We start from the raw sequence: 17,630 nt of genomic DNA, 5'->3' as shown, positions 1-17,630 counted from the left end.
GCTATGCGCAGTGAGAAGATTACAGAGATGGAGTCAAGCCCACCTCTCCTCTGGCCAAGTTCCACCTGTTCTCATATGTATGCATGTGTATTCTGTGTGCCCATGTTTGGGGAAGCACGCAGGGCAGAGGCTGACATTAGCTGTCTCCCTCCACTGCTCTCCACCTTAGGAGACAGGGTCTGGGACTGAACCTGGCGTAGACAGGCCAGCCAACAAAGGCCCAAGGATCTTTGCCTCCCCAGCACTGGGATCACAGGCACACGTGTTTAAATTTTATATAAGGATTCTGGGGCCCCATACTCAAGTTCCTAAGCCTCAACGCAACCACGTTTCCCACTGAGCCGTCTCCCTAACAATTTTATAGTGATCTTCCCAATCCTCATGGGCTTTTAACATTAACATCTCAGAACAAAGAATAGTGCCAAGCATTAGTACATAAATTAAATGAGTAAGTCACCCAAAACAACAAATTTTAAAATTACCTTTTCGAGCTTCTTCTTCTAGCTCATCCCAGTCCTTCCCGCTTTCTTCTTCACTGCCCAGAGATTCCTTGGAATAGTCTGGAAAAATATTGAGTGCATATTACTCATGCAGAAATACAATAGAATGTTGAATATTTTCCTTTTCTAAAAGCAATCTCTAGGAATGATATCAGATGAGGAAGCCATGATAGGTGTCTTCTCCTTTAAAACTGGTGTCTCCTGTGCGTATGGAGGCCAGAGGAGGATGTTTAATGCCCTCTCCTTTACCTTACTGCCTTCCATTGGGGCCTCTCAGTGGGCCTGCAACTCCTCTTTCTTTCCTTCCCACGGTTCTCACTTCTGCGCCCCCTCCCCGACTCTCTCATTCCCTAGTGCTATGACTGACTTTACGCGCACGCAGAGGATCCAGCTCAGGACGTGTAAGAGCGAGTGTTGCTCCAAACACTGAGTCATTTCTATAGTCCAACAAATACTCTCTAACCTGATTCTTCTGCCTCTGACGAGTAATCTTCATCACTGTCCTCTTCTTCCTCTTCATAGTCATCCTCAGAAGGATTAAAAGTCTCATCTTCAATCTCAGACTCAGAATCCCCATCCTCAGCGTCACTCCCCTGGTGAAGTACAGAAAGCATAAGTCTCATTTACTACTTCTCTCATATTCGCCTTATTAACAAAGTAACTTAATATACTCAGTCCACTAGCATTTCATATATAAAAAGAGAGCCAAATGACCAAGAAATAAAGCATCTGTCTTAAAATTATTCATTAAAGTACACTTATTAGATTCTCAAACAGCCAATTCCTGTTTTTATCTGTAGAAATTAATGACAGAAACACACTTTGTATTAAAGCTCTATGCCAAAGTAGGAGCTCTATTTAAAGTAGGTTTTTAATTAAAAATAAGAATTTATCTTTGAGACATGGCCTCACTGTGTAGCCCTTACCCGGTACTTGCTATATAGACTAGGCTAGTCTTGAATTCAGACACCTCCTTGCTTCTGAGTGCAGACATGAAAGGTGTGCATCACCACAGTTGGGGACTATTTATTTTTTCAAGATTCTATTTTTTTTTAAATTTTGTATGTATGAGAATTTACCTGCATGTATGCCTACAAACCATGTGTGGCAATGCTGTGGAGACAGAAGAGGGCTTCAAATCCTCTGGAACTAGAGTTGGATGGCTGTGGGCTACCATGTAGGTGCTAGGATTTAACTCGGGTCCTCTGGGGGAGTAGGCAGTGCTCTTAACTGCTGAGTTATCTCTTCAGCCTCAGGAGGACAATTTTTTTTTGAAGTACTTTTTGAAATAAGCCTCAATCCCATCTCCTCCAAACACTAAGAAACTTTGTGAGGAATGATTTTATAAATTAAAGCAATGTGGCTAGTGACTACCAATGCCCAATGACTTCATCGTTTACCTAAAGAAACAATAATACCACGTTGTGCTGGTCAGGCCCTTTAGCCCTACCTCTAGATGGCATTAGGCAACCCTGCATACCAAACTAAAAAAGAAACCCCACACTCACGCACCTCACCCTCAGGTTCCAGGAAAGACCAGCCACCTTGTTCAAAGAAGCCCTCAGGATCATCAACAATGGTCTTCATGATTTTAGTCCAGTTGAGGGATTGCACTCCTTCTGTGTACTTCAGGTCACAGGAACTAAAACAACGTTACAAAATCAGAATCAAACTCTATTTTCTGACAAGGTAAAGGCATGAATTCCCAGAGCACTGACCCTCACGGCAGAAAAGGATTCCAGCCCACACACATGCTTGTTCCTCACAATTCTGAGTTCATCCTTCCCCTTCCTCAGCACCAATGAGTCTGTTCTTTGACCACCCCTTAGCTTAGAACCACTGGGTCTGTCCCACAACAGTGCCCTGTTTTCCTATCTGAGGATGGGCATATCTTTCTAAGTGTGTAAAATGTTTTCAATATCTAAGGAGCTTACATGACTATTTACTAACTTGTTTTGTGGACTGCTATGTAGAGTGGATGACTGAGAAAGGAGGTCCAGAGAGAGGGCCCAGCAGTTACGAGCTCTTGCAGAGGATCCACGCTTAGTGACTATTACCCACTCGATGGCTCACAACCACCTACAACTCTAGTTCTAGGGGACCAGAATCCCTCTTCCAAGCTCCACAGGCACCAGGCAAATGTGAGTTGCACATACATGGAAGCAGAAAAATAACCCTAAAAAAGGTCCTGCCTGAGACCTACTAAAGAATCTGCTTTACGCAACGCTACCTACATTAAGATTTCTACTTTTAAATCTTTTTTTTAAATATTTATTTATTTATTTATTTATTTATTTATTTTTTGGTTTTTTTGAGACAGGGTTTCTCTGTGGCTTTGGAGCCTGTCCTGGCACTAGCTCTTGTAGACCAGGCTGGTCTCGAACTCACAGAGATCCACCTGCCTCTGCCTCCCGAATAATAACATATTTATTATGTATACAATATTCTGTCTGTATGACTGAAGGCCAGATGAGGGCGCCAGACCTCTTTACAGATGGTTGTGAGCCACCATGTGGTTGCTGGGAATTGAACTCAGGACCTTTGGAAGAGCAGGCAATGCTCTTAACCACTGAGCCATCTCTCCAGCCCTCTACTTTTAAATCTTAATAATTAACCTGGGCCCTCTGCAAGCGCTCCTATCTGATGAACCATTAGACCCTCCTTTACTCTTAGTGGTAAGGTAAGCAGGGAGTACAGTCCTTTCCACACTGAAACAACTAGAAAGCCAAATGGAAGAACAGTTTCTAGAAAATGGAAGAGATCAGCAAGAATGTAGTTTAGTTCTTTGAAAGATGAAAACAAATAAAGTTTTGTTTTAAAATCTACCTCAGTTCTCTACCTGGGGCAACTCAAGGTAGAATACAGGAAATCAAGAAACACTAGATTGCTTTCATATTCTACACCCCATGCTCTCTCTCTTCTTTTGTTCTTTGCGGGCAGGTTTTAGGAACCTCTGTCAATTGATTGTATGATGTCAGCCTCCCTTACCCTTCACCACCCTTCCCATTCTCTTTTCTAGATGCACTGTCCTTCTTTTTCTGTAAACACAGACTAGTCACTAGTGTTACTGAGGTTGGATTTTGTCTTCCCATTTGCATCCAAAGTAACCAATGCACCAGGTATACTCCATTACTATATGTTCATTATAGATTGCCCTTTCATAGTGATTAATTCTGCAGACAATATTTTCAAAGCAAGGTAAGACTGGAGATCAAGCCTGGTGACTTGGCTACCAGTCCAGCTGGGGAAAACAAGACTGCAACTTGAAACAAGAAAGGTAGTTAGGTTTAAAAAAAAAAAACAAAACAAATCCAACCAATGACCAGACAGGTAAAAGTGATAAAAAAAAAAAAAGCAGGGTGACATTACTCCTCCCAAAAATCTTTGACCTGTAGTGATGGATTAGATGAAACTTCAGAAAAAGAACAGAGAAAGCAAAATCCACACAAACTCCTAAACAAATTTCAAGAGAACACTATTGCTGAAGCAAATAAGAGAATATAAGCTATGAAAATATAAGCCATGGGGCTAGAGAGATGGCTCAGCTGCTGGAACACTGGCTGTTCTTCTAGAGGACCCGGTTCAATTCCCAGCACCCACCTGACAGTTCACAACTACAGTTACAACTCCTGTTCCAGGGGATCTGATACCTTCACACCAGTGCACATAAAATAAAGTTAAATAAAAGAGGAATTACATAGAGAGAAACAATGAAGAAACCACACTGAAATTGGCTATCAGAGGGAATCCTTCAAACTGAAGAGAAAATAGACACATCCTTGAAGCCACAGATAAGAAAATACAATAGGACATTGAGACAGGAATAAAAAAAACACCAAGCATTATAAAGTCAATCAAACCAGATGGTGGGGGCACCCACTTTTCATCCCAGCACTTGGGAGGCAGAGGCAAGAGCATCTCTGAGTTTAATGCCAGCCTTGTCTACGGAGTGAGTTCCAAGGACAGTCAGAACTATACCGAGAAACCCCGCCTCCAAAATAAATAAATAAATAAATAAAACAATAAATAAAACACAAACACAAAAACAAACAAACAAATTCAGACCAACACTCCCATCCCCACCAGGTGTGAAAATGGACATCTACAGATTCAATACAATCCCAGTCAAAATTCCAATGCATTTTTTCACAAAACGTAAAACAAATGAAGAAAAAACTTAAAATTCATTTGAAAGTACATATGATCTCAGATACCCAAAGCAATCTTAACAAGAAAGTGTAAATTCTCTTACAGCCACAGTGACAAAAACAGCATTGTAATTACACAGAACAGACACAGATCAAAGGAGCAGAAAAGAAAATCCATACACAGTGATAACCAAATGATTTTTGACGAAGATGGCAAAAATACACACCGGGGAAAAGTGTCTCTTCATTTAACAAAAAGGTGTTATAAAAAGAATATTCATGCCGGGTGGTGGTGGCACACGCACTTAGGAGGCAGTGGCAGATGGATCTCTGTGAGTTTGAGGCCAGCCTGGTCTACACAAAGAAACCTTGTCTTAAAAAACAAATGCCAGGGCTGGAGAGATGGCTCAGTGGTTAAGAGTATTGCCTGCTCTTCCAAAGGTCCTGAGTTCAATTCCCAGCAACCACATGGTGGCTCACAACCATCTGTAATGAGGTCTGGTGCCCTCTTCTGGCCTGCAGGCATACATGCAGACAGAATACTGTATACATAATAAATAAATAAATATTTAAAAAAAAAACAAAAACAAATGCCAAATGGGACCTCATAAAATTAAAAAGCTGTACAGGATTAAAAAGCTGTACAGGAAGTTAATTGAGTGAAGCTAGCTTACAAGGAGAGGAAAATCTTTGCTGATATCCGTCACAGGATTAATGTCTAGAATAAAGACAAAGACTGCTCTTCTAGAGGAGTTGGGTATGGTCCCCAGCACCCATATGTAACGCCAGTTCTAAGGGATAAGGTGGCATCTTCTGGTTTCCATGGCGCCAGGCATTTAAGTAGTGCACAGTCATACATGTAGGCAAAACATCCATACATAAAAATGAAATAAATACAAGGAACTTAAAACCTAACAAGAAATGAAACAAACCAATAATAAATGGGTTAACGTGCAGATGGGAGCCTAAGGATGGAGCCTGATTGTAGTGTGCTTCCCTTAGCACCCACAAGGCCCTAGGTTTGACCTCCAAAACGGCATAAGCTGTGTGCGAGCACACATGGGCAAACCCAGCACTCAGGAGGCAGAACAGGATTAGAAGAAGTTCAAAATTATCCTAGGTGCTACATAATGAGTCGAGACCAGCCTTGGCTTCATGAGACTGTCTCAAGAGAAGAACAACAAAATCTCAGCAACAAGACTCATCGGGGAGGGACCTGCATCCGAGCCCCTGGACCAGTATGGCAGAAGGAAAGAACCGACTCCACACTGAGTTGTGGCATGATGCTGCATTCCCTGCCAACAAATAAATAAATGTACAACATTTTGGGCCAGAGGGATGGCTTACTGCTCTTGTAAAGGACCCTGGTTCAGTTTCCCAACCTAGTCTTCTTTTGGTTCCCATGGGTTTTTACATACACACGGCACATACATATAACACAGGCACACAGATTCACAAGAAATACAATTGTTTTTTTTTTTAGATTTTTTTTTAAATTTATTATGTATACAACATTCTGCCTCAATTTATGCCCGCACGCCAGAGGAGGGCGCCAGATCTTAGTACAGATGGTTGTGAGCCACCATGTGGTTGCTGGGAATTGAACTCAGGACCTCTTGAAGAGCAGCCAGTGCTCTTAACCTCTGAGCCATCTCTCCAGAACCAAGAAATACAATTGTTAATGAAAATATGATATAAGTCACCAAGAAAGAATCAAGTGACAGTGTGGGTGTGGACAAGAGAATCCTCACACCACACTCTGTGGTAACCAGTATGAAGGTTTCTCAAGCCTAGAAATCTGGTCCATCTCTGCAGTCCAAGTCAACACATCACAGAGGTACTGTAGCTCCCTTCACAGGAACCAACCCAGGTGTCTAAGCAGATAAGGACCTGATATACATAAATTTGAAAGTCAGGACTATGTTTTCTCTCATTTAGGGTTCCTAGATTTATAGTCACATAAATTCAAGCAGCTATAGATTAAGTCAAAGTAGACATCAAATGTTTAGGTGAACAGAGGTGATTAAAGGGAGGAGAGGGTGTATATTATATACACCCAATCCATATACTTATAAATGAATGAATGAATAAAAAAATCAGAGACAAGATTCTCATATTATTACTTGGGCTGGATGCCATTTCTGGACTCAGGCACCTGAGTAGCTGGGACTATAGGCACACACCATGGTGTAACAGACAGGTTTACTTACTTCAGCCACTCTTTGATGGGGTCTAGAGAGGCGACAGGAATGGCATTGATCATTGTGACTTTCTTGCTGTAATCTTTGTAGACAATCACCATATCAAAGTTCTTCAGGTGAAACTGCACCCTCTCAAAATGGATCAGCTCCACTTCATCCAGTGTCACCACAAAGGGTGGCTGTTAAAACAAGGACCGCGTCACTACTAGTAAACCCTTCTCCTAAGACCGCATCACTGCCACATAAACCCTTCCCCCAAGACCGCATCACTACCATGTAAACCCTTCCATTAAGATTGCATCACTACCATGTAAACCCTTCCCCTAAGACCGCATCACTACCATGTTAAACCCTTCCCCTAAGACTGCATCACTACCATGTAGATCCTTCCTCCAAGACTGCGTCATTACCATGTAAACCCTTCACAAGGACTGTATCACTACCATGTTTAAACCACTGCCCAGCTCCGTCCCCTTTCTAACAACCGTGTTACTAAGAGTAAGCAGGAAGGATGTGGGTGTTACTTAGTAGTATAGCATGTCCTCAGCAAGCAGCAGACTATGGGTTTAATCTCTGAACAGTGGGGTAGGAAGAAAAGTGAAAAGGAAAAGACCAGAAAACTAAAAGTAACAGTAAGGGGGACTGGAGAGATTGCTAAGTGGTTAAGTGTACTGGCTACTATTCCAGAGAACCGGGGTTCAATTCCCAGAACCCACACAGTGTCTTAACAATGGTCTCAAACTCCTCTTCTGGTTTCTGAGAGCACCGGCATGCACACGTGAAAGGATGCACGAATACTCACCCACTCTGTAGCATTCACCAGTGCACTACTAGTGGGCTGCAGGAGACAGGTACTCCTGTAGGGAGCCCCGTTGAATCTGAAAGAGAGCAGGAAAGCAAACCGTCCACTTACTCCACCAGAGACTGCTGCTGACACCACACAAGCATCTCCCCTTCTCTCAGCCAAACAGCTCCCACGGAAATCACTCACGGAAACTCTTAGGATATTAAAAATATTTGTATCTATCTTTTATACACGTGTGCCTGAATGTGAGTGTGTGCGTGTGAGTGCAGGTGCCAGAGGCATCCGGTCCTCCTGGCAGTTTTGGGTTGTTGTCTGAAAGGTGAATGAGTCTCTGTGATATTAAATTACCGGAGAGGAAGTGCATTACCCCAGGTCCCTGAATGGCACTTCAAACTCCAGTTCCTCCTTTGTTAGAGCCTCGACTTTTTCAATAAAATTTTTAAAGGCTGTTTTCAGTTTGTGTCTCATTTCTCGTTCCATCTGTAGAGGAAAAGAGATTTATTCAGTTATCATATGACTTGTTAATAGTATTTCCCCTCAAAAACTTACAAATTCTTTTATAGTTTCAATTTTCTGACACTTATTTTAAATTTCTGACACTTTTATCTTATTTAAGGCTCATACCATAAACCATAAAGGTGACTCTCTAAGCTACGTCTAACTTATAAGTCATTACGCTGAACCACCAGAGCAGATACTGAAGCTATTTGGTACCTATTTAGGAGCATAAGCTATAACCCTCAGCTCATACTTAACCCTTCTCTACTACTCTGCAAATAGGATTCTGAATTTCTCAGACCTGCTCAGCATAGAGGTCATCTCGGTCATGCATATGTTGATGTTTCCCCAAATCCGTAGTGATCTCTCCAACTTCTGTGTAGAACTGTACATCTGTGTGTCGTTTCTTCCCAAACATAATAGCATTCTAATGATAAACCAGAGAGAAGAGGAAAATGAGAAGACTTAGGTCACCCAACCTACAAAAAGATAAAATGCAAACACAGTGGCGCACGACCTTAATCCCAAGACTCAGGAGGCAAAGACAGGTGGATCTCTGTGAGTCTACAGAGTAGGTTCTAGGATAGGCTTCTAAGCTACAGAGAAACACTGTATTGAAAACCACCTCCCCCAAAAGAGACAAGACGCTTTAAGAAACAAAACACAGTTGGGCATGGAGGAGCACACCTTTAATCCCAGCACTCAGAAGGCAGAGGCAGAATCTTGCCTGATGACAAGTGACAGGGTTTCTCTATTGCTTTGGAGTTTGTCCTGGAACTAGCTCTTAATAGATCAGGCTGGCTTCGAACTCAGAGAGAGATCTGCCTGTCTCTGCTTCCTGAGTGTGGAATAGTGGCAAGCCTGTTATGGGGTAACCAACTACCTGATTATAATAGGGGCTCACCTACAGGAGGGAATTCATGTGTTACTGAAAACCTAGTCAAATGCCATGAGGTGGGGAAGTCATAGGTCCCAGTGGGGAAACTACAGCTGTTGTTTTGCTAAATGGGTAAGATACACACATCAAATTACCTTCTAAGTAGTTACACTAATCCCTATAGATTAGTTCTGCTTTCAACTCATCTTTGGTCAGAGAAGCTTCTTTTGCAGTGTGCATTAGTAACTACAGAAACTTGTAACTAGTCAAAGCGCTAAGACTAAGTCACTGGGTCACAGTAATTTATAAACATATTATTAAAATCTTTTATTTTTTGGCGGGTGTGTGTGTGGGGGGGTAGTTTCTCTGTGTAATAGTCCTTGCTGTACCTGTCCTGGAACTTGCTTTGTAGACCAGCAGACTGGCCTCAGGCTCATAAAGATCCACCTGCCTCTGCCTCCCAAGTACTGGAATTAAAGGCATGCATCTCAGGCCGGGCGGTGGTGGCGCACGCCTTTAATCCCAGCACTCGGGAGGCAGAGGCAGGCGGATCTCTGTGAGTTCGAGACCAGCCTGGTCTACAAGACCTAGTTCCAGGACAGGCTCCAAAACCACAGAGGAACCCTGTCTCGAAAAACCAAAAAAAAAAAAAAAAAAAAAAAAAAAGGCATGCATCTCCTTTGCCCGGTTATGATTTTATGTAATAAATGAAAAACTTAAGTTTTTGTTGAGAGCATTAATCACAGCTAGCGTAGGTGAAGAATGTACCTTGAGGTGAAAGTGCAAGACAATAATCATCTCCCCATCACAGGGCTGGAACAAAGCGTGCTTAATGTTATTGTACAGAATATCCACCTTATCTCCTCGAACAGACGTGAAGCGGAAACCTGGACAAATGACAAGGTTACCAACTGTCAAGTAGTCTTAGGTCAGGCCAAAGACAGTGTATCTCTCTGTTCAGCTCAGCTCAACAAGAGCAGAGGAAGCAGAACTATCAAGTTGGCACTCTGTGTGTCTGTCTTGTAATAGAGGAAGCGACAATCCAGGCACACGTACCATTGACGTGGGCCTCCAGCGAGCCTTGCATTCTCTTCTGAGCAATGTTGGGGCGGATGTACAGGTCCTTCAGCTTTGGGTTACTGCGGTTTAGATTGATCACGAGGGAGTCTTGTTTCACAATGCCCTGTGCGTGACAAACAGCACGTGAATGCGCGTAGATCCTCACACAAACACCAGCACCCGCATGAAGCCTTGTCTGTGTTCAGACTCACCTCTTTTTCTTTCTCTTCAGCTTCTCGGGTCTTGTAACGTTTCTGTACCTCTTTTATAATTCGGAAAGCATTCTGAAGATTTAAGGCTGGTACAGTTTGTTCTCCAGGTGCTTTCATATTTGAAGCTCGGTATGTACTATTGAAGAAGGAAAATTTTGATAGATATTAGGCTAGCAATCTGATCCATTACTGTAACTTATAAGTGGGTTAATCTTTCTACTGTGTTTATGTGCTGATGTCTGTGCTGTGTGGAAGTCAGAGGTCAACACTGTCTTTCTTAATCACTCTCTGCCCTTTTATTGAGAAGTTCTTTCACAGACCTGTACAGATGGGCTGGTTAGCAAGATCAGGGCCCCTGTCTTCACCTGGGACTACAGACGCGATCTGCTGCACTTCATTTTTTTATTTTTTAATATGTGGGTTCTGGGGATCTAAGCCTAGGTCTTTAAGCTTGCACGACAATCATTTTTACCGATTCTCTCTCTCCAAGACTATCTTTTAAAAGACATCTTCATATACTCCAAGCTGGCCTTGAATTCCTGATCTACCTGTTGTATACCCTCCACCCCCAACAAGTGCTACCCTGCCTAGATGGTTTAATGTTTCTGTAAGTAAAACAACTACTGCCCGGTGGTGGTGTAGCACACCATTAATCAATCCTAGCACTCTGAGATTAATCCTAGATCTCTGAATTCAAGGCCAAGGTCAGGCTCCAAAGCTACAGAGAAACCCTTCTCGAAACCCCCCTCTCCCTCCCCCCAAAAAGAAAAACAACTACCACCAAATATGAGAATGGTCAGAAATCAGAGAACAAACAAAAAAATCTTGTCTTTAAAATGGAAAGTATTAACAGCTAATCCACTGGAGTAGGGAAATCACACTTGTATTTTTTCAAACCTGACACAGTATCTCCCAATATTCCATCCCACTCCACGAAGGAAGAACCTAATGTAGCACACACTTTGTTTTTTCTGAGATGGGTTTCACTATAGTTCAGGGTTGTTTGGAATTCACTCTGTAGCCCAGGATGGCCCTGAACTTGTGAATTTTCTGCCTCAGCCTCTTGAATGTGAGCTTCAAACTGTACTGTGTGTCACCATAGTTGGCCCACACACATTTTCTTTTTAACCTGAGAATTCTATTGCAAAATGTGTACTGTGAATATAAAATTGCCTTATGATGATTCTAAGCTAGAATCCATACTTAAAACATCACAAAGTCAGCAGTGTAATCCTTGTTTCCCGGGGGACTCACATTTCCTTGACGAAAGTGGCTTCAGGGTTGGGAAAGATGTTGCCTTCATTCCTGCCAAGAGCACTGCCTGGACAATAAAAGTTGATTCGCAAGTAAGTGTAATCTCCCTCCACAGACATACTTATGTTCTGTTCAAAGAAAGAGAGAAAAGTTAGGTTTGTTATTAGACTACAGAATGAAGCCCGGAGGCTGAGCATTTATCTATAGTGCACACGGTCCTAGTTCAATTCTTAACTGTAGAAGAAAAAAGTCTGCATTTTGGTGCTTGAGTCAAACCTATGAAACTGAACCAAAATCAAGACAGACACATTCAGCACTGTTTGTCACATGATCAAGTGACTGCCTCTCAAAAACAGATAAATAAATGAATAATAACCTAATTATAAAATACCTTATGACAGGAACACATTTTAAGGTTAAATAATGACTACAAATTCAGAGACACAAACTATAGGGGCTATAAGAGACGGCTCAGGTGGTAAAGTGCTTGCTGCAAAAACACGAGGACCCAGGTTTGCATGCCCAGCATCCACACAAAACTCAAGTTTGGTATGTATATCTATAATCCTAGGGCTAAAGGCAGGCAGAGACCTGGTGAATTCCCAGAGTTTGGTGGACAGTCAGTCACTTTAGCCAATTGTTCAGTCAGGGCTCAGTGGTAGAGAGAGCCTGGGTTAAGACACTGGACACTGACCTATGGCACATGCACCTATATGCCCCCACACAAACATACTCAAACATATGAAACACAAACAAATTAAGAAACCAAATAACTGGAAAATCATCTTTCTGGACTAATTTAATTTCCTACAAAGTGAAAACTAGAAGTGGGGGGGGGGGCACCAAGAGCAGGAGACAAAGGAGGCAGGGAGGCAGCAGCGGAGTGTAGGGTGAATGTTCAGAATAGGAGGAGAGCGGAGGAGAGAGTATTAAAGAAAACACAATGAGGACACCTGGCCAGGGAGTACTGGTACCTTGATTGTGGCAATATGAAAGGGTGTGGCAATGCCAAAGACGGGCATTATCACAGTCTCATATTTCTTATCAATATAGATCTTCATTTCTCGAATATGTGGTTCCTTAGGCATCAGAGATGGGTTTTTGTAGGATACATTAGATTTACGAGCTCTGGAGTGGGGTTAAAGAAACAAAACAAAAGGTAATTGAGAAACCTCGGCAGTTACGTATCTTTAGACAACAGCCTCCTCCACGTGGACGCCTACTTCTGAATCTGCTGCTCCCCCTTCTGCTCTGTCAGCCTCCTCTTGGCTTCCTCGTTGAGCTGGGCTGCCAGTTCCTTCTGATGTGCTCTCCGCTTCTCTTCTGCAGTCATTTCATTCTAGGAAAGTGAGAATCAATTCACCGGAACACGTGGAGCACACGTAGGACAGTTTTTGTCAGTCTCCTAATGCCTCCATGGTTGGCCTGCACCGTCTATGCGGCCCTAGCAGGAACTAACCTGGGGATTCTCTCGCCTCAGGCTGCTGAGTGTTGGGATTACAGAGGTGCATTAGCATATCCTACTCCATGGCCCCTGTGATCTAAAACGGTAAACTTACCCGTGTTCTTTCTGTCAGTAACGCTGCCCTAGAACCTCTTCCCAGAAGGTCCTCTGCCTCATCTTTCTCTTCTTCCTCCTCTTCTTCATCCTCATTCTGTTGAACAAGGTATAATACAAATACCATTTACTGCTTTTTGAAAAACTGAGGCTGCTTAACTCTTCTATTACACTCAGATTCCTCTAACAACCATTTAGGTAGGGCTTCCTCACCTTTAGGAAGATCCCCACATTCTTTACTTTCTTTTTCACCGAAGTAAGAACAGTGGCTGGGCCATCCTAGAATACAGAAGAATTTAGACCTTTAACACTTGCTCTTAACTAAGTTGGGCAATATCAAGAACTTTCTAGATTCTTCTTTTGTTGTTGTCTTGTTTTTTTGAGACAGGGTTTCTCTGTGTAGCTTTGGAGCCTGTCCTGGCACTAGCTCTTGTACACCAGGCTGGCCTCAAATTCAGAGATCTGTCTACCTCCACCTCCCAAGAGCTGGGATTAAAGGTGTGTGGTATCACCAGCCAGCTGAACTTTCTAGAATCTAAAAGATTTTTTTTTTCTTCTCTGTAGCTTTGTAGCCGATCCTGGAACTCACTCTGTAGACCAGGCTGGCCTCAAATTCACAGAGATCCTAAGAACAACAAACAGTTCTTCCTCTCCCTGTTTCTCTTCAGGAACTATAATTTGAGCAATGGCTGACTTGAAAATAGATGGCTCAGCAGCTAAGAGTGCATATTGCTATTGCACAGGTAAGACCTGAGCTCAGTCCCAACACGTGCTAGGCAACCCGTAACTGCAGCTCCAGCTCCAGGGATCCAAAGCTACTGGCATCCACAGGCACTCATACATGTACAAACACTTGGAAACAAAATCCATTTTGGGGATGATGAGATGGCTAGCCACAGGAAGAGAACAATTACTAATGAAGAACCCATACAAAAAGCTGGTGAGTGCCGGGCTGATGTGGGAGTGTCATGTATCAATTTGTTGATTTCACTGGTTAATTAATATAGAAACTGCTTGGCCTGATAGGTTAGAACGTAGGTGGGTGGAGTAAACAGAACAGAATGCCGGGAGGAAGAGGAAGTGAGGCAGACGCCATGCTTCTCCTCTCCAGGGCAGACGCCATGAAGCAAGCCACCAAGTCAGACATGCTGAATCTTTCCCGGTAAGACTGGTGCTACACAGATTACTAAATATGGGTTAGGCAAGATATGAGAGTTAGCCAAAAAGAGGCTAGATATAATGGGACCAAGCAGTGTTTAAATGAATACAGTTTCCGTGTAATTATTTTGGAGCATAAGCTAGCTGGTGGCCAGGAGCCGGGTGGCAGGAACGCAGCTCACAGCTCCTTCTACACCGGGCAGTGGTTCCAGCACTCCAGAGGCAGTCAGGTCTATCTCTAGGAGTTCAAGGTCAGCCTGAGTCTGGTCCAGGATAGACTCTAAAGCTACAGACAAACCCTGTGTTGAAAAACCAACCCACCCAAAACAAAACAAACAAGCTGGGTGAGGTCACGTATATCTGTAACCCCAGCTCTGAGTGAGACAGGTGGATTCCAGGGAATTGTTCTTACTATCCCAGCCACAAAACTTGCATCGCCCCCTTTCTAGTCTCTATGGGTACATGTGTACACACATGTATGCAAACACTCAGAGTCATACACACATACAAATGAACATGAAAAAAAGCAAATTTCAGTATTAGAATTAATTCCTGATTTAAAACACCCACACGTGTCTGGGCCAGAGTCTCTATTCCCAACCGTTCTAATAAGTCTATGTAATGGACTTCCCCACATAGAAGCCATTAACAAAGACCAGAAGTACCAGAGCCCACGACAGACTATAAAGATCAGTTTGTGAACACGGAAAGTTTAAAGATAGTGCACCTCATCTACAAGCACTGTGTCACCAATGAACAGGGCATAGGTTTTCTCTTCTGGTTTCTTCCCTTCTTTGTTGGTCAGGTCTGAAAATCCCAGGTTAATGCTGAAAACCATTCCTAAAGTAACAAAATGGCTACAGTCAGTGGCCACAGAGGGTATAGAAAAGGAAAATTTATACAGAAAAGGAATAACAGGGAATCACTCAAATTACCTTTCTTCAGCTTGTACTGATTTTTACTATTGATTACTAGAGAGCCTTCACGGAATTCAATTCCCATCCCAAATCTGAAAACAAAGAAAAATATAAGCAGGTTAAAACATCAGTAATATGGCCCACATGTGATTCCAACTTTCAAATAAAGCAGGCCAACAAGTAAAAGTAATCTACCCTTGATGCTCTATTAGTAAAGGAAGAAATTAACAAAACGAAGCAAAATAAATAAATAAATAAATAAAAACGCAAAAACCAAAAACCCAACCAAAAATTCCCCCAAAACAAAGAAGACAGTTTTAGGCCTAAATGTTATATAATTCCATTATCAAAAAATAATTCCCAGGCCCAGTGAGATGGCTCACTCGCTAAGTGCCCATCCACGAGAGAGAAAAGAATTGCTTTGAGATTTGACCTCTGATCTTCACATGCACACCACAGGACACAAGACATAAGTAAATGTAAAAAAAAAAAAAAAAAAAGTTCAAAAGTTTCCTAATCACTTCACAAAACATTTATAGAGATTTAATATTAGCATATAGTAATATTTTTAGCTTTAAAATTTAAATTTAATGTACCATTAAATAAAAAAGAGAGTTTTTCTATAAATAATACAGAGGAGACTGAACTGAGAGGCAGTTTTTCAGTAGACTAGGACTTGTTATAAGCCCGAGTCCAGGAAGAACACACACAGTGAAGAGTGCATCTAGAACTGGTTCCCACGAGCTCTCTAACGTTTTACCCAGCATTTCTGAGTAATCAGTCACTGGTCAAATAGTTTTTGACAAACACTGTATCAAGTTCAGAATAAATCCAGTAGGCCATCCTAGAGCCATTTAATTGCTCTCTCTCTCTGGTAACATTTGCTTGGCACACACGAACGTACCCATGCAAAATACTGGTGACAAAAGGAAAACAAACAAAAATACTGGTTAGACAACTGATGGCAGACGCCTGCAGGTCCAGTGCTTGACAAGTTTTGTGTAACTCAGGCTGGAAGGGGTTGGGAGGTCAGTGTGAGTTATTGTAGGAAACCCCATCTCATAACACAAAATCAAATACTCCCAAACATTAGAGAGATCAGTCTAAGAATACAGACTGACTGCTAGACACAGCACAACACTGCAACACACCCTAGGTTTTTCGTGATTTTGTTCAGCAGCTCTGGCTTCTGTTTCTTCACCACATCCATGACAGAGTTATATACATCACATATCTTTACGCCTAATGAGAGAAAAGAGACATTAAGTATTTTTTCAGTGGAAGACAACAAAATGACATCATGTAATGAAGTTATTTTTACCTACTAAGTCCCTTAAAGTAGCGTTTTTCAAAGTGTGAAAGGAGGAGTATCTGCCATGACAGGAATTAGGAATCTGAATTTTTAAAACAGAAAGCATATAATCATTTGTTTCTTTTGTGGTGCTGGGAACTGAAGCTGGTCTCTTTCGGCTGTGCTAAGGATGAAATCCAGGCCCTGCACAATCTAGACAAGCTACATCCTCAGTCCCTGAAAACCATTACTCAGAATCCCGGATCCAGGGGGACCATGAAACAGCCAGGACCTCCAGACCAGCCTTTCTTTGGAATCTTACCATGTCTTAATTCTTTTAGCAACTCCTCTTGAAGCTGGAGTAAAAAATTGTAATTTTCTTGAACTTCCTGAGTAGGGTCAACCATCAAGGTGCGAACAAGGTTGGAGCAGTAAGATTTGAAGCGAATGCCCATGGCACACGTAATGGCCCCAAAATGCATATGATTTTTATCACTAGGGAGCAAAAAAAGAAAGCATTTTATCAGCAAATCCGGCAGAGCAGCACACTCCCAACAGAATAGACGTAAACTCCTTCCACCCTAGACACACCACTTATAGTTATCACGTAATGATTAGAGACCCAAACTTTAGGATAAAAATCCAGGGAGAGATAATAACTGCAGTATAAAATGGAAAGACAGAACATGTTATGGGTGTTGGGAAGTTACTTACTTTCTGGTCCTCTATGACCTAAAATTATAATTTTTCTGTGTGTGTTTGTGTTTGGTGGTGTTGGGGATCAAACCTTCTGACACCCTAAGCCAGTGCTCTACTACTGAACTGCGGCCCTAGCAGAGCCCTTTCCACAGTAGGTCTTAATATTAAATAAAGAAATTACCTGATGGTATACCTGCCCTTTTAATTTCTTTTAGTTTATTTTGCATTTTCTAGCACTGCCCACCAGGGTCTCTCTGTAACTCTGGCTGGCCTTGGACTCGGGAGGCCCCTGACCCTTGGAGCTGTCTGCTGTAGGTAGCGGTATTTCAACTGTAGTCCTCACAGTAGAGCAGAGATATGTGCTCTTAACCAATGAACTATCTCTCCCCCTTATCTAGCATTATTTAAGAATTTGGACAAAAATATTTATTATCAACTGCCAATGTAAGATGT

General features: G+C 42.3%; 1 protein-coding gene across 2 annotated transcripts in view; it reads right to left on the bottom strand.

Annotated features, from left to right (window-relative positions):
- Positions 1-17,630, bottom strand: part of Supt16h (SPT16 homolog, facilitates chromatin remodeling subunit) — a 34,953-nt gene that overhangs the window by 1,599 nt on the left and 15,724 nt on the right. The window contains exons 7-25 of one of the 2 annotated variants that reach the window (XM_041638934.1): positions 16,801-16,973; positions 16,339-16,429; positions 15,206-15,279; positions 14,998-15,110; positions 13,326-13,391; positions 13,114-13,209; positions 12,778-12,893; positions 12,529-12,682; positions 11,555-11,682; positions 10,301-10,436; positions 10,086-10,212; positions 9,798-9,916; positions 8,454-8,579; positions 8,022-8,134; positions 7,652-7,727; positions 6,859-7,028; positions 2,013-2,142; positions 964-1,093; positions 483-560 (exon numbers count right to left, since the gene is read on the bottom strand). In XM_041638934.1, coding sequence (XP_041494868.1) covers positions 483-560; positions 964-1,093; positions 2,013-2,142; positions 6,859-7,028; positions 7,652-7,727; positions 8,022-8,134; positions 8,454-8,579; positions 9,798-9,916; positions 10,086-10,212; positions 10,301-10,436; positions 11,555-11,682; positions 12,529-12,682; positions 12,778-12,893; positions 13,114-13,209; positions 13,326-13,391; positions 14,998-15,110; positions 15,206-15,279; positions 16,339-16,429; positions 16,801-16,973 — 2,216 coding nt within the window. Of the gene's footprint in view, positions 1-482; positions 561-963; positions 1,094-2,012; positions 2,143-6,205; positions 6,539-6,858; positions 7,029-7,651; positions 7,728-8,021; positions 8,135-8,453; positions 8,580-9,797; positions 9,917-10,085; positions 10,213-10,300; positions 10,437-11,554; positions 11,683-12,528; positions 12,683-12,777; positions 12,894-13,113; positions 13,210-13,325; positions 13,392-14,997; positions 15,111-15,205; positions 15,280-16,338; positions 16,430-16,800; positions 16,974-17,630 lie in introns of those variants that run through there. The other variant, XM_041638935.1, reaches the window with a different exon arrangement.

This window comes from Microtus oregoni, unplaced genomic scaffold (genome assembly GCF_018167655.1).
Source record: "Microtus oregoni isolate MIOR12 unplaced genomic scaffold, Mior012 000056F_ref0000123, whole genome shotgun sequence".
NCBI classification, from domain to species: domain Eukaryota; kingdom Metazoa; phylum Chordata; class Mammalia; order Rodentia; family Cricetidae; genus Microtus; species Microtus oregoni.
The sequence above is the reverse complement of the archived record's forward strand: the minus strand, read 5'-3'. Positions and strand labels throughout refer to the sequence as shown.